General features: G+C 41.8%; 1 protein-coding gene across 2 annotated transcripts in view; it reads left to right on the forward strand.

Annotated features, from left to right (window-relative positions):
• The window catches only part of IMMT (inner membrane mitochondrial protein), a 34,125-nt gene that overhangs the window by 7,064 nt on the left and 12,390 nt on the right, over window positions 1-14,671 (forward strand). Inside the window, exons 2-7 of one of the 2 annotated variants that reach the window (XM_040993582.1) lie at window positions 4,818-4,891; window positions 5,942-6,131; window positions 7,082-7,193; window positions 8,935-9,072; window positions 9,437-9,532; window positions 13,337-13,473. In XM_040993582.1, the coding sequence (XP_040849516.1) occupies window positions 4,818-4,891; window positions 5,942-6,131; window positions 7,082-7,193; window positions 8,935-9,072; window positions 9,437-9,532; window positions 13,337-13,473 (747 nt within the window). The remainder of the gene's footprint in view (window positions 1-4,817; window positions 4,892-5,941; window positions 6,132-7,081; window positions 7,194-8,934; window positions 9,073-9,436; window positions 9,533-13,336; window positions 13,474-14,671) is intronic. The other variant, XM_040993583.1, reaches the window with a different exon arrangement.

The following is a 14,671-nucleotide window of genomic DNA, read 5'->3' on the forward strand; positions in this document are numbered from 1 at the left end:
ATGGAAAGTGGCTCCTAAATAAAATGTGCAGGTGGTGGTTCATAGCAGCACTGCTTTCAGCAGTCAGAAGTGGCAACACCCCAGCTGTCCATCATGATGGTTAGGCAAAATAAAAAAGATATTCAGGGCCCGGCATGGTGGCCTAGTAGCTAAAGTCCTTGCTTTGAACACGCCAGGATCCCATATGGGCACCGATTCTAATCCTGGCAGCTCCACTTCCCATCCATCTCCTTGCTTGTGACCTGGGAAAGCAGTCAAGGACAGCCTAAAGCCTTGGGAGCCTGCACCCATGTGGGAGACCTTGAGGAAGTTCCTGGCTTCTGGCTTCGGATTGGTGCAGCACCAGCCGTTGCAGTCACTAAGGGAGTGAATCATCAGATGGAAGATCTTCCTCTCTGTCTCTGCTCCTCTCTGTATATCTGACTTTTCAATAAAAATAAATAAATCTTAAAAAAGATATCTATGTTATGCAGTACTGTATTTAGCCGTAAAAGGAAATGAAGTACATGATCCATTACCATGTAAATGAACCTTGAAAACATTGTGAATGTATGATTCCATTTATCCAAATATCCAGAAATAAATTGCAATTATATTTAAATTTCAATTCAGAATTTAACTGCAGAGAATGAAAGTCCATCAAAAAAGCTTCATTCTGTTCTTGAAAAAGATACTGCTGTAATTAACTGTTTAAGAAGTCACTTTAAACTTTGAATAAAATAACTGTTTTTGCCTCATTGAGTTCCAGTAGTTGCCTGGACTCAGCTGGGCAATTCTTGCTCTGTGACCTGTAAATGATGTTGTCAGACAGTAGCTGGGCTAGAGTCCTCGCCAAAAATTCTTTATTCATGGTGGACACTTGATACTGCCTGCAGCTGCCACCTCAGTAAGGACTGTTGGCTGGAACACCAGTATGTGGCGTCTTCATGTGTCTGGGCTTTGTCACAGTTGAACAGCAGGGTTGCAAGTGAGAGGAGAGACAACCAGGCAGAAACTTCTCTCTGTATCTTAAGTAGAGAGTACAGAATATCACTTTGCTCTCTAATGCTGTGTTGGTAATGAGGACCTGCCTTGTTTAAGGGAAGGGTACATGGAACTATTTTTTTTTTAATGATATATTTGTTTAATTTGAAAGGAAGAATTAGAGGGGGAAAGACTGAGATCTTTCCTCTGCTGGTTTATTCTGCTGCATATGTACTGTTGTGGGTCATTGCTGGTCAGTCTGAAGGCAGGAGCTTCTGGGTGTCTCCAGGTGGGTGTAGGAGCCCAAGTCCTTGGGCCATCCTCCACTGCTTTCCCAGGTGCACTAGCAGGGAGCTGAATGCAAACTGAAGCAGCTGGGGTTTATATGGGATGCCTGCACTGCAGTTGGCAGCTTTATGTGCTGGGCCATAATGCTGGCCCCAGAACTCATTTTGTTGATGGAGGAGTAGTAAGTTTCTGGAAGAGTATGTGGTAGAGGAATGCAAGACTTTGCATTCTGTTTGGGAAAATATATTCAGTACCTTGGTGCAGCTGACATCCATTCCTTGTGCACATGTTGTCCTTTAGTGTCCACAAGTGATTGATTCCAAAACCCTTCAGATGACAAATGGTGTAGTGTTGGCACAGATTATGTGCATATCTATACACTTTAAATCCTCTCTAGATTTCTTGCAATACCCATCTCAGTGCCAGCACTGTTTGAAGAGTTGATATACTATGTTGTTTAGGGGATTACAAAAAAGCCTAGTGTGTTTAGTGCACATATAGTTTTTTCAAGTATTTGCAATCTGAGTTGCAAATACTGGGTTGAATGCTGTGGATATTGAACGATGACTACCTAGGCGTCTTTAGTGGTCCTTTGTATTCCGATTATGTCACAGCATCTTCGTTAGAACTAATATCTTGTCATCTTAACCAGATCCTAATGCAGTAAAGCATCTTGAATGCGGTCCCTAGGCTATTGCTTGCTTAGTACTTTTACTTTTTGACCTCAGGACAGTGTACCAGGGCAGGTGTTGGGCTACAGCCCAGGATCCCTGCATCCTCTCTGAGAATGCCTTGGATCAGGTTCTGCGCTGCTTCCAATCCAATTTCCTGTTGATGGGCCTTGGGAGCGAGCAGGTGTTGGCTCAGGTACTTGGGTTGCTGCTGCCAGTGTGGGAGATCCAGATGGAGTTCCTAACTCCTGGCTTTGGCTTGACCTAGCCCTGGCTGCTGGGGGCATTTGGGGAATGAACTAGCAGATGGGTTATCTCCTTCTGTTACTCTGTTCTTGCTCTGCCTTTCAAATAAATAAGTTGCCTTATTAAAAAAAACTGCACTGAATGCACTGAGACAAACACCCAGTTATCTGCTCCCTATGTATTATGAATCTAATGAGGGTCATAAGCACAGGATAATCATCGCACGCACTTAGGTTCAGGAAGGCAGAAACAAGCATACAGCATGACAGTTATTAAGTATAGGTAGACAGACGTCTAGTTGATTCCTTGAATAAAGCTTAGTTCTTTTGTTGGGAATGATTCTCTCTAGCTTTTACTTTAGTTCTATCGTTGGGCTCCAGCTGTAAAAGATACTGCCTGAGAAGCACTAGCTGATGGCTCAGTGACCTGGGTTGCTGCCACCCATGTGAGAGATTGGATGGAGTTTTCGTCTCCTGGTATGGCCTTGCCTGTCCCTGCTGCTGCTGCAGGTGTCTGGGGGCAGTGACCTGGAAGATGGAAGATCTTTCGCTTTCTGACTCTCAGTCTCTGTGAGGCTGCTGTTTAAATAAATTGATCTTTTAAAAAGCCACTCTTTCAGATGAAAACTTAACTCACATACTTACAAAATCATTTCTGCCTGGCATAAACTATTGTGACCAAAGGTAAAGGGAAGATCACAAACTCAACAGAAGACTTTGCAAACCAGATAAAAAAAACGCTATAGTTTTTTATGGACATGTGATGTAGTAAATACAGGGGGCTGGTGGCATGGCACACACTAACTCCCATTGCAGAGCCCTGGTTCCAGTTCCACTCCCAGCTGCTCTTGCTTCTAATGCAACACTGGGAAAAAAGTGCTTGATGACCCAAGTGCTTGAGTCCCTCCCATTTATTTAGAAGATCAGGATAGAGTTCTTGGTTTCTGCCTTTGGCCTGTTCCCGATCTGACTGTTACGGCCATTTGGGGAGTGAACCAGTGGGTGGAACATCTCTCTCTCTCTCTCTCTCTTTCTCTGTTGCCCTGCCTTTCAGATACATGAGTTAGTCAAAATACACACACACAAATTGCGTAGACAAAGGAATTTTAAGAGGATCAACCGAATTTAAAGAGTGGACAGAAGATACCCTGGCAAGTCACAGAAAAGGCAATAAAATTTTAAATATGTGTATCTCAATTTCCTAACAGGTTTGAGAAAGAGAAGAAAAAAATGTTTGAAAAGAATACAATCATAATAAAAGGAATTACAATTAAAATGACACTGAGACACCGTCTTTTCATTTATCGGATTGTCAGTGATTAAAAAGATAATAGTGTGCTGGGAAAGATAGGGGAAAATCCATGCTCTGTTATTACAAGGGGGAAATTTGGTTAATTTGGTAGTATTTGTCAACATGACAAATTCTACTTTTAAGAAAACCCGTGTGTCCAGTGTTTCGCTCCACAGATTCCTGCAGTGACCCAGAGCTGGATCAGGCTGAACCAGGAGACAGACAGGAATTCAACACACATCTCCCCTGTGAGTGACAGCCCAGTTGGGGGATGACCTGTGCTTTCGTGCTGTCTTAGCAGGAAGCCACAGTCAGGAACCCACCTTGGGAATCAGACTCAAGCACTCTGATAGAGGATGTGGGCGTCTCCACTGCTAGGCCAACTGCCTGCTCCCTGAAAGGTACTTTGAAAAGGAAGTTTGTGTTTCTCTGATGTTCCTTAGCTTGTGATTCATGAAGGAACACAGACAAAAACATTTTCCCCTTGCAGCTTGAATTCTACTTGATGTAAAAAAAGTTTTTTTGTAATTGGTGCAGTTCGAAATTTCAAGTTGATAGCTATAAATGGTTTCAAGTTTATCAGTACCTTCTGCAAATAGTGTTTAATTACTTATTTGCTTAATTTAAGGGATCCACATATTATTAAGAAATCCGGATTTGTATAATTTAGTGCAATTAAAATAAGTCACAAAGCATTGCCTTAAATATATGCTGTTGTATAACGGTGGACTGGTTATACATGAACATTTACCACATCTATTAAAATGTCTTCTTAAAATTGCTGGTTTTTACTCTAACGATACATATGCTGGAATTAACCAAGAATGAACTTGTAGATCTGGAGGAGTGACTTTTGGAACTGGCTACTTAGTTGTCTTACAGATGGGAGATTGGGAATTTTTTGAATGAATTAAGCTGAGGTTGGGTCTCTTACTTGAATGGATATGTGTAGCCTATATAATGCCTTGTATTTGACTGGATTCTGTGAGTCATTCTTAAGAGATTTAAATTAGTAAAATAGCCATTTGATACTACCTTTTTTTTCTTGCCAAGTAAAGCATGTGGCAAAACCCAATTGTATTTGAGCGATAGTACACATGTATGATGCTTAAAAGTATTGACTATTCATATTTTCATAATCTTTAAAAAATATTAAAAATAATTTGCTGTGAACCTTGATGCAGGGAGCATCCTTGTTTCTAAGAATCTAAGCATGTTTCTTAGTAAATTGTTTTCTGAAAAAAATATAATTTTTGTTTACAGAAGCGATTTACAATAAAGGTGTTGCTTCTGCCTTGCTGACGTTGCAAGTTCACCACATTTCCTTGATTTGCATTGACTGTGGTGTTCTCTCCTTAGAGTTGTCTCTGCGGGAAGTTGGTCCTCCGTCCATTGCGATCATGCCGTAGATACTCAACTTCAAGCAGTTCTGGGTATGTAGTATGTCTCAGCTTTTAACTTTTTAACTGTGTGTGTCATTTCCTGTGATATGGTCATAGTTGTCCACAGCTCTATCTACGGGGCATGCACTAGAGCTTTGCTGTGGTATCTTCAGGGCACTTTCTGGAGGACTTTTGTAGTTACAGGTGAGAAAACCTTATGGCGCTCCTTTGCTTTCCTGATAAGTAGACAGCATCAAGTGGGGATGCCAGCCCATGTGTTATATTTTGTTCCATGGCAAATAGATTTGTATCTAAAACTCAGCATGTCGTAAGTAGAAAACGTATTCTGCTTGATATTGACTTTTTTTTTTTTAATTATTTTATTTTTATTGGGAAGTCAGATATGCAGAGAGGAGGAGAGACAGAGAGGAAGATTTTCCGTCCGATGATTCACTCCCCAAGTGAACACAACTGCGGGTACTATGCCCATTCAAAGCCAGGATCCAGGAACTTCTTCCAGGTCTTCCACATGGGTGCAGGGACCCAAAGCTTTGGGCTGTCCTTGACTGCTTTCCCAGGCCACAAGCAGGGAGCTGGATGGGAAGTGGAGCTGCAGGGATTAGAACCAGTACCCATATGGGATCCCGGTGCGTTCAAGGCAAGGACTTGAGCTGCTAGGCCTCGCCGCCGGGTCCTGATATTGTCTTTTGTAAAGGATTTATTTTATGTTTCACAATGTTTAAGGGAGAGAAGCCTTTATTTAAAGGTCATGATTGTTGGTTTTTGGGTTTAAAGAAAATTGCATGATTTTGAATATATGGAGTTTTAAGTGTTAAAGGGTACATTGCTTCATTCTTAATCCTTTATATACTATTTTTAAAATTTAGTTATCTATGAGTTTTTTTTTTTTTTTTTATTGCAGACTTGTTAAATCAGGAAAAGGTGATGTTCTGTCGCGGTGATAAGCTTTGCCACTGGGGTCTGACTCACTGGCAGACAAGTAGATGTTAGCATGGAGTTGTTTTGAGTCTCCTAAATTGATCTTGGGTAGCAGGTGTAGGAGAGCCAAGGAATGTAAATGTGCTTCCTGTATCTTTGTAGGTTGACCACTGGCAAAGTTGCTGGAGCTGGCCTTTTGTTTGTCGGTGGAGGTGTTGGTGGCACTATTCTATACGCAAAATGGGATTCCCATTTCCGGGAAAGTGTAGAGAAAACCATACCTTACTCAGACAAACTCTTTGAGATGGTTCTTGGTTCTGCACCTTATAGTATTCCAGTGCCAAAGAAGCCGGTAAGAGGGGTGTGTGTGTGTGTGTGTGTGTGTGTGTTTCAGTTTATACTGTGGAATGCTCATACAAGAAGGGTCTTTCAACTTGGAAATACTTTGGAAAAAATATTTTGTATATGTCATTCAGTGCAGCTTGCCAGATATATACCAGATGTCTTCCTGAGCCCTCTGGGAAGGAGCAACTCACACTGCTGATGTACCCAAGTGTTTGTTACAGTGAGCTTATGTCCCATGATTTAGCAGCTATAACATTGCATTAGAAATTAAAGGAATATTCCTAGTTTGTCCTAATGGCAAAGTTCAGAACCATTTCTGATCTGAGACCCACTTGCCAGGTTCTCACAAAAAGGGAAGCAATATAGATGGTAAATAAATGTGTGTTTTTTTTTGTTTTTTTTGTTTTTTTTTTTTTTTGCTCATTAGTTTTTTTCTAGCACAGCTCTTATAGTCTTCCTTAAATAGTGCCTTAAGCCTAAGGCAGGTAGGCACTGGGAGCGAGAAAAGGATTACTCAGAAATTGATGTATAGTTGTATCAGTCCTGGAGATCAAAGAAACACAAGCTGATTTTTATATTTATTCAGTTTTTGTTTCTGACACAGTATTTACAGTGTCAATACAATATAAATATGTACAAAGTAAAATAGAAATGGCATTCCCATTGTTGAATAGGTAAAAAGAATAGTGCTTAAAGGGAAGACCATACATATACTTGATTATTTGTGCTAAGAGAAGCCTTTGTTAATAAAATATGAACTTGCCATTTGGAATGAAATTTTTGAGTTGCATTTTTCTAGTAATGATGACTTTTCTTTGATAAACTGCATATGTTATGAAGCCCTGCTAATTTTATGTTAAAAGCTGGAAGGACTTGGCGTTTGAAATACTGCAAATTACTGTGTGCTTTTTAGGAGCAGTGTTATATCTAACATGTTTAATGTGTTTTATTTCCAAGGTTCAGCCTGGTCCACTAAAAATTTCTAGTGTATCAGAGGTAATGAAAGAATCTAAACTCCCTGCCTCACAATTCCAGAAGCACAAGGCAGATACTCCAGCATCAACGGCAGGTACTGCTGTCTGTCTAGAACCTTCCTTTAAAAATTATGGTCAACTGGCGGTTTTGGTGTATTTGTCAAGAGGAGGTTCCCTCGGCATGAAGGACTCTGCTGGGCCCAGCGCTCACCTCTCATCTTAGCATCTATTTTCAGAGCTGAGTGCAACATGGAATTGGGAGTTATTGCGAAGGACCCAGTGAGGAGATGGCAAAGGCTGTGTGGCCTGTAGAATTCTTTATTTTTTCTCTTTACTTCTTTGTCCTCTGACTCCTAGGTTTTTCCCTCTTTGAGTTTTATCAGCCTCTTTTCCCACCTGTTTTCCCACCTGTTTTATCAGCCTCTTCAATATTTCCCTCTGCTAAGTATCTTGTAGTTCCTGCAAATAAATTTTATCTGCAGGTTTCCTACTAATCCCACCCTAATGTACAACACTTGCCTTATCTCTAACCTATTCAGCATACATTCAGGCTTCTTGGCTTTCTTGGCAGTAACACCTGTCCTTGATTAAATCACAGTTTAGTTGTAGATGGTTCACGGAATGTTATGGGCCAGGCAGTCTTCTAGGCACCTTGGATTTAGTGATCAGCAGCAGTTTTAGGAAAAACTAATAGAACACTTCTGTTGGTATTTCTTGGTGGGGTTAAGGGAAGGAGAGGAAGTAAAATGCACATTTTGTCAGGTGATCTAGGGGGGAGTATTGCAGTTTTATTAAATAGTATGGGTAAGAAAGCCTCACATGGAAGATATAATTGGAGCAAAGACTAGAAAGAGACAAAGAAGTAACCATATGTAAAAATCTGGAGGGGGGAAGCATTCCAGATGGAGGGTAAGCTGGTGCAGCGGGGTGTTGGAGGATAAGCTGGTGCAGTGGGGTGTTGGAGGGTAAGCTGGTGCAGCGGGGTGTTGGAGGATAAGCTGGTGCAGTGGGGTGTTGGAGGGTAAGCTGGTGCAACGGGGTGTTGGAGGGTGTGGACCAGGAGGCTGTTACCTGATCTTAATTTTCATAACTTCATTCTGTCTGTTTTGAACAGAGAAGTGGCTGAGGGCAGAAGCCTGGAGACCAATTAAGGGCTTTGTAAATGGGACCTTCAGTTTAGAAAACCTGATTCTGTTGCTTCTCCTTTACATTCCATCTCTAGAATTGTTTTATCTGTCAAAACTTTGATCACTAAAGTAGTAAGTCCTGATTTTGGAAACTTTCCTGTAAAACATGTCTATGAACTGATCCTATTAAATGAGTTCTGCCTCTCACTAATTTTCTGCCATAACAACCAGCTTGTCTTCTTTGTTTTTAAAAATGTCATCTTGTTCCTGCCCACGGTCTCCTTTCAATATCTGCTACTCTTCAAAGTAATTGAAATCATTCTTTTGTCAATTCCTTCCTTTTGTGCCTTTTCTTCATTACTCTGTTCTTATTCTGTGTTATATAATAAATCTGATGTCCATTTCTTACATGCTAGGATTTAGCACTGTTTCTAGAAGCCTTGCCTGAGTATAATGACAGTTAAGATGCAGATGATGTTGACAAGATGTCTTTCTCAGTACTTTTCTAGCTGTCATTCAGTTTGTGTGAGTTTGTGTTTGCAATGGATTGGAGCGCCCGTTTGTGAATTATTCAAACATGCGGCACTGTATGCCTTTGTGTTTCTAAGGAGTCAGATGTGATGTGGGCAGTTGTAGTAGTTGATTCTTGGGTGTTTTTCCTCTGTTAATCCAGAAAAGTATAAATATTGTGAGTAACATGTATTTATAGCACCTACAGAGGCAGCTCAAATTATTTCTGCAGCAGGTGATACGCTGTCAGTCCCAGCCCCTGCGGTGCAGCATGAGGAATCTGTAAAAACCCATCGCCCTGAAATCGGTGGAGGAAAACCCACACCTGTAACTTCAGGTAGTTCAATGGTTTATATTTTTTGCTTTATGGATGAAAGTTCATCAGAATTGTTTCATGCCTAGGTAACTCCTAGACATGGTGTTAGTATGCATTTATACTGGTTTTAAATCTTTTGCTTGAGAAAAAAAAAGTTTTTGTTAAGTTTGAAGTCTTAGTAACTCTTTGAAACCAAGAAGGTTAAGGGCTGATCCCTGAACTCGTTTTGGAATCACGAAGAGTGATGTAGTTTTAGAATTTTTAGCAGAAAACTGCTCTACGTTGACATAACTGGCAAATGTGAACGATGGTGTTTTTATATCCCTGTGAGCCGTTAAAACTCTGTGCTGAAATTTTATTTCCTCTTGTTTACTTTTGCTGCAAGAGGAAGCATCCTCACCTTCTATAAGGGAGCGCCCACCTGAAGAAGTTGCAGCTCGCCTTGCGCAACAGGAAAAGCAAGAGCAAGTTGAGATTGAGTGTATGTAAATGGGACAACTTGTGGAGTACTTCTGTCATCTCTCAGTTGCTCTCCAACCAGCAGCACACACCTGTCTCTGTCAGTAGCTGCATGTCTTTGGATTCTATAGTGACATTTCTCTGCTCACTTTGATCTCATCATTTGTGTTCTTCCCAACTAAACTTGTGCCCAGGTGACAGGGCTACTAGTTACAGTTGGTGAACATTCCAAGTAATACATGTGTCTCTTACATTTGTTTGTTATGGTTAATTATAAAGATTCTTTATGCTGGGGGTGGAGCAGGGCAGAAATTGTGTGTGTGTGTGTGTGTGTGTGTTTGGCAACTTGCTTGACAGTCTTTTGGTAGTTAAAGTAGTATGTTTATCTGTGAGGGGCAGAATGGCTCCCTTCCTGGCTTATCATCTGCTTTTGGACTTGACCTGTAGTCCTGATGTTGGTTAGAGTATTCTGAAGGTGCTGTATCTAGCTAATAAGCTTTTTACGTGTCAATTTTATGTAGTTTAGGTTTTTAAAAAATAGTTGAAAAGTATATACATATTTTTCGAAGATTTATTTATTTTTATTTGAAAGGCAGAATTACAGAGAAAAGGAGGGATAGAGAGGTCTTCCATCCACTGGTTCACTCCCCAAATGGCCACCATGGCTGGAGCAGGGCCAGTCTAAAGGCTGAAACTAGGAGTGTCTTCCAGGTCTCCTATGTGGGTATCGGGGCGAACTCCTGCTGCTTTCCTGGGCACGTTAGCAGGGTGTTGGATTGGAAATGGAGCAGTTGCGACTTGAACTGTACCCTACATGACGTCAGCTCTGCAGGCAGAGATAACAACTATGCCACTGCACTCCTGTTTTTCCTTATTGAAAGAAGCATGTGGACCACAATTTATTGCCCTGTGTTCCAGTATTAATGTCTGTGGATGTTAGTGGGCTGCAGCTGATGGACACAAGGTGGGGTTCATTCCTTTGGTAGCTGTTGATAGTTTTTGGTCTTTCCTTGTTGCTGCTTGTTCTGCCTTGAATGGTTCCTCTTTCCCATCTAATGTTTTATCCTACTCTGATTTTGTCATACTCTGAGGAACCAAGATGTTGGGATTGTATAAATGAGTGCAAGAGACAAAACGATTAAATCAATAGGATATTAGTTTGGCTACTTGAATTTTGGTTTTTGGTTTTGTTCCTTTTATATTCTGAGTTCTTACTGTCTTATGCATAGTTGATCATTTGTTAAAAGATTTGTTTTTAGTTGAAAGGCGGAGCTACATGGAGAGAGGGAGGGAGGGAGGAAAAGAGGGAGAGAGAGAGAAGAGAGATCTTCCAGCTGCTAGTTTACTTCCCACATGGCCGTAACAGCAGTTTGGGCTTGCTAGGAGCTACGAACTTTTTCTAAGTCCTCCATGTGGGCGCAGGAGCCTGAGGCCTTTAGCTGTGCTCCACTGCTTTTCCAGGTGCATTTGCAGGGAAGTGGATTGGAAGTAGAGCAGCCAGGATTGGATCCAGTGCCCGTGTAGGATGCTGGCGTTACAGGCAGCAGCTTTACTTGCTATACCACAGGACTGGCCCCTTGAATAGATGACTTAAGAAGTGAAATACTTTGACACTTTTATCCTTCTTAATTTTTTCCAGAATTCTATACTGCTCCAAACTGAATTTACTGTGTTTTTAAATTTATATTTTTTTCTTGTTTTATCCTATGAGCATCTTGAACTAAGGTATAAATATGAGATGGAGATACCTGCTGCTTCACCTCTTGTTTGTCCAATTCATTTTTTTTTTTAAGATTTTATTTTTATTGGAAAGGCAGATACACAGAGAGGAGGAGAGACAGAGAGAAAGATCTTGCATCTGCTGATTCACTCTGGCTGTAATGGCTGAAGCTGAGCTGATCAGAAGCCAGGAGCTAGGAGCCTCTTCTGGGTCTCCCACGCAAGTACAGGGTCCCAAGGCTTTGGGCTGTTCTCGACTGCTTTCCCAGGCCACAAGCAGGGAGCTGGATGGGAAGCAGGGCTGCTGGGATTAGAACTGGGGTCTGTATGAATCCCAGCGTGTGCAAAGCGAGGACTTTAGCCACTAGGCTACTGCGCTGGGCCCTTATCTTTCATTTTAAGTGGAGTGGAAGTTTTTATGACTTTTGTTGCCCCTTAGTTTACTTCGACATTTTCTGTGTGTGCATGTGCGCTGTGTGGATGTGTTATCAAGGGTTGGATCACAGTGAATGATTTCTGAGGAGGGCTTGACACAGCAGGTGGCCCCCAGCAGTGCCCCGCTGTGGGCCCTGGGGGTGGCTCTCGGTGTGTATGCTCAGAAACGTCTGTTAGCACAAGCATGTTGTGGGATGCAGTCACCGTATTCCCGCTCCTCTGCTGCGTGTCCTTCCTCTGCAGGTGAGCTGCACTCGGCACCGCTGTGTGGTGCTCCCTGGCTGGGAGCTGTCACCTGGAGCACCAGCTGTTCATCTCTAGCCTAGGCCGCTTTTTCTCAGAATCATGTTTTATTTTTGTTCCACCTTTAAAATATGTTTTCCATTTTTTGGTCATTTTTCTTTTGTGACCATTTTTCAGTGGTAGTATGTTATTTGAAATAATGCTTTGATTTACTTAAAATTTTTCTTTTGAAATTTTTTGACTTATTTGTAGAAAAACACTGTCCATTTCAAGCTGCCTTTGCTCTCTGTATTTCCCTATTTGCGTTCGTGATTTTCCTTTCATCCTTACTGTGTGTCATTGTACTGTTCTTGATGAGGGGATGAAAATGCACGTCTTTTTTCTTTTTTCTTTGCTCTGGGCGAATATGATTGTTACTTAAAAAGAGGAAAACTGGTGATTAATGTTGCATTGATGGTTATCGTGCCCTGCCCCATGTTCTTCATTTGTAATGTGTTAGCCTTCTTAAGCAGTTTTCCCCTTACGCTGAAATCCTTCCTATTTTGAAAAACTGTAGATGTTCATAGAAGAAATAATGGTGTAATAAATCTTTTGATAGATCTTCATAATGACCATTATTTTGCCATACTTTTATTGAAACTTATTTCTAAATTTGAGTTGAGTCGTGTATATTTTTTTGAGATTTATTCATTTTTATTTGGAAAGTTTTACAGAGAGAGGAGAGGTAGAGAGAGAAAGCCTTCTGTGCACTGGCTCATTGCCCAAATGGCAGAGAGCTAAGCTCTCTCAATGGCCAGAGCTAAGCTGATCCGAAGCTGGGAGCTAAGAGTTTGTTCTGGATCACCCGTGTGGGTGCAGGATCCCAAGGCCTTGGCCCATCCTTCCCTGCTCTCCTGGGCCATTAGCAAAGAGCTGAATGGAGCAGCCAGAACACAAACTGGCACTCGTATGAGATGCCAATGCCAAAGGGAGGATTCAGTTGTTTTTCCATTGCACTGGCACTGAGAGAGAGAGGGAGGGAGGAGAGGAGAGCCAGAGAGGAAGATCTTCCTTTCGTTGATTCATTCTCCAAATAGCTGCAATGGTCGGAGCTGAGCCAGTCCAGAGCCAGGAGACTGTTCCAGGTCTCCCACGCGGGTGCAGGGTCCCAAGGCCTTGGGCTGTCCTTGACTGCTTTCCCAGGCCACAAGCAGGGAGCTGGATGGGAAGTGGGGCAGCTGGGATTAGAACTGGCGCCCATATGGGATCCTGGCACTTGCAAGGCGAGGACTTTAGCCACTACACTATCGCACTGGGCTCACCTGTATTTATTTTAAAATACTTTTTGGGAAATGAAATGGAAGACTCACTAGAAGAGAAAGAAAAAATTAATATCTGTTATGGGGAAAGGGATGGGTTTTCAACTTTCTGGTTTTTTTTTCTTTTTAAGCTCTAGCTAAGAGCTTAGAAGATGCTCTGAGCCAAACTGCTTCCATCACTCTACAGGCCATTGCTGCTCAGAATGCTGCAGTCCAGGCCGTCAACGCACACTCCAGCATCCTGAAAGCGGCCATGGACGACATGGAGGTAAGCCAGGGACTGCCTGCCTGCTCAGTGCATGGGCTTTTGCCACTGAGTGAAGACAGTTTAGAGTACTTGTCATTAAAAAAACAACTGACAAAAGCCTTTCAATATGTTTATAATGGAATTTTACATTTAATGCTTTATCTTACCACGTTGATATGGTAGAAGATTGCCTTCCCTTTTTTTTTTTTAAGATTTATTTATTTTATTGGAAAGGCAGATGTACAAAGAGGAGGAGAGACAGAGAGGAAGATCTTGCATCTGATGATTAACTCCCCAAGTGACTGCAAAGGCCAGTGCTGCACCGATCCGAAGCCAGGAGCCAGGAACTTCTTTCCGGGTTCCCATGCGGGTGCAGGGTCCCAAGGCCTTGGGCCGTCCTCAGCTGCTTTTCCCAGGCCACAAACAGGGAGCTGGATGGGAAGTAGGGCTGCTGGGATTAGAACTGGCGCCCATATGGGATCCCTGCACATTCAAGGCGAGGACTTTAACCATTATGCTATTATGCTGGGCTCAAAGATTGCCCTCTTAATAGTGTTTGAATTAATTTTCGTTACTTGTTTTTAGCCCTAAAATCTGTAGCCCTTTTTTAAAACTTTGTTTTAAGGTACTTTTTGATTAAAATGTAATTATAGGAAGTGATACAGATATCCTGTGTATTCCCAAGTAGCTACTTAAGCGATTATGATTAACTTACATTAAATACTTCAAAGTATAAAATAAGCTTCACTTCCAAACATAATGGCTTAGGCTTACAATTGAATGCAGTAGTTCAGGATATAAATTTATGTCTACTGCAAGTCATTTGAAGATTAAAATAAATGTAAAATGCAAAGTACAGCATCAGATTACCCGTGGTACATCAGATTCAGCCACAGCCTGCAGTGTCCGCATCCCCAGTGGGTGCTGGTTCGAGTCCTGGCTACTCCACTTCCCTGTTACTGTTCCTGAGGAGGCAGCCGAGGATAGCCTAAATCCTTGGGCCCCTTTCCGCATGTGGTTGGCCTGGATCAGACCTCATTGTTGTGGACATTTGGGGAGTGAACCAGCAGATGAAAGAGAGATCTTTCTGTATCTTTCTTTCTCTCTGTAACTTTGCCATTCAAGTAAATCCTAAAGGAAAAAAAAAAATACAGAACATATAAACCGTAAGGGTGAAGATCTTTCCTGGTGGGTACTTTGTTTTCAGAATCGTGTGGTT

The sequence above is a fragment of the Ochotona curzoniae genome, unplaced genomic scaffold (genome assembly GCF_017591425.1).
Source record: "Ochotona curzoniae isolate NIBS_2020 unplaced genomic scaffold, NIBS_Ocur_1.0 contig_883, whole genome shotgun sequence".
Taxonomy (NCBI): domain Eukaryota; kingdom Metazoa; phylum Chordata; class Mammalia; order Lagomorpha; family Ochotonidae; genus Ochotona; species Ochotona curzoniae.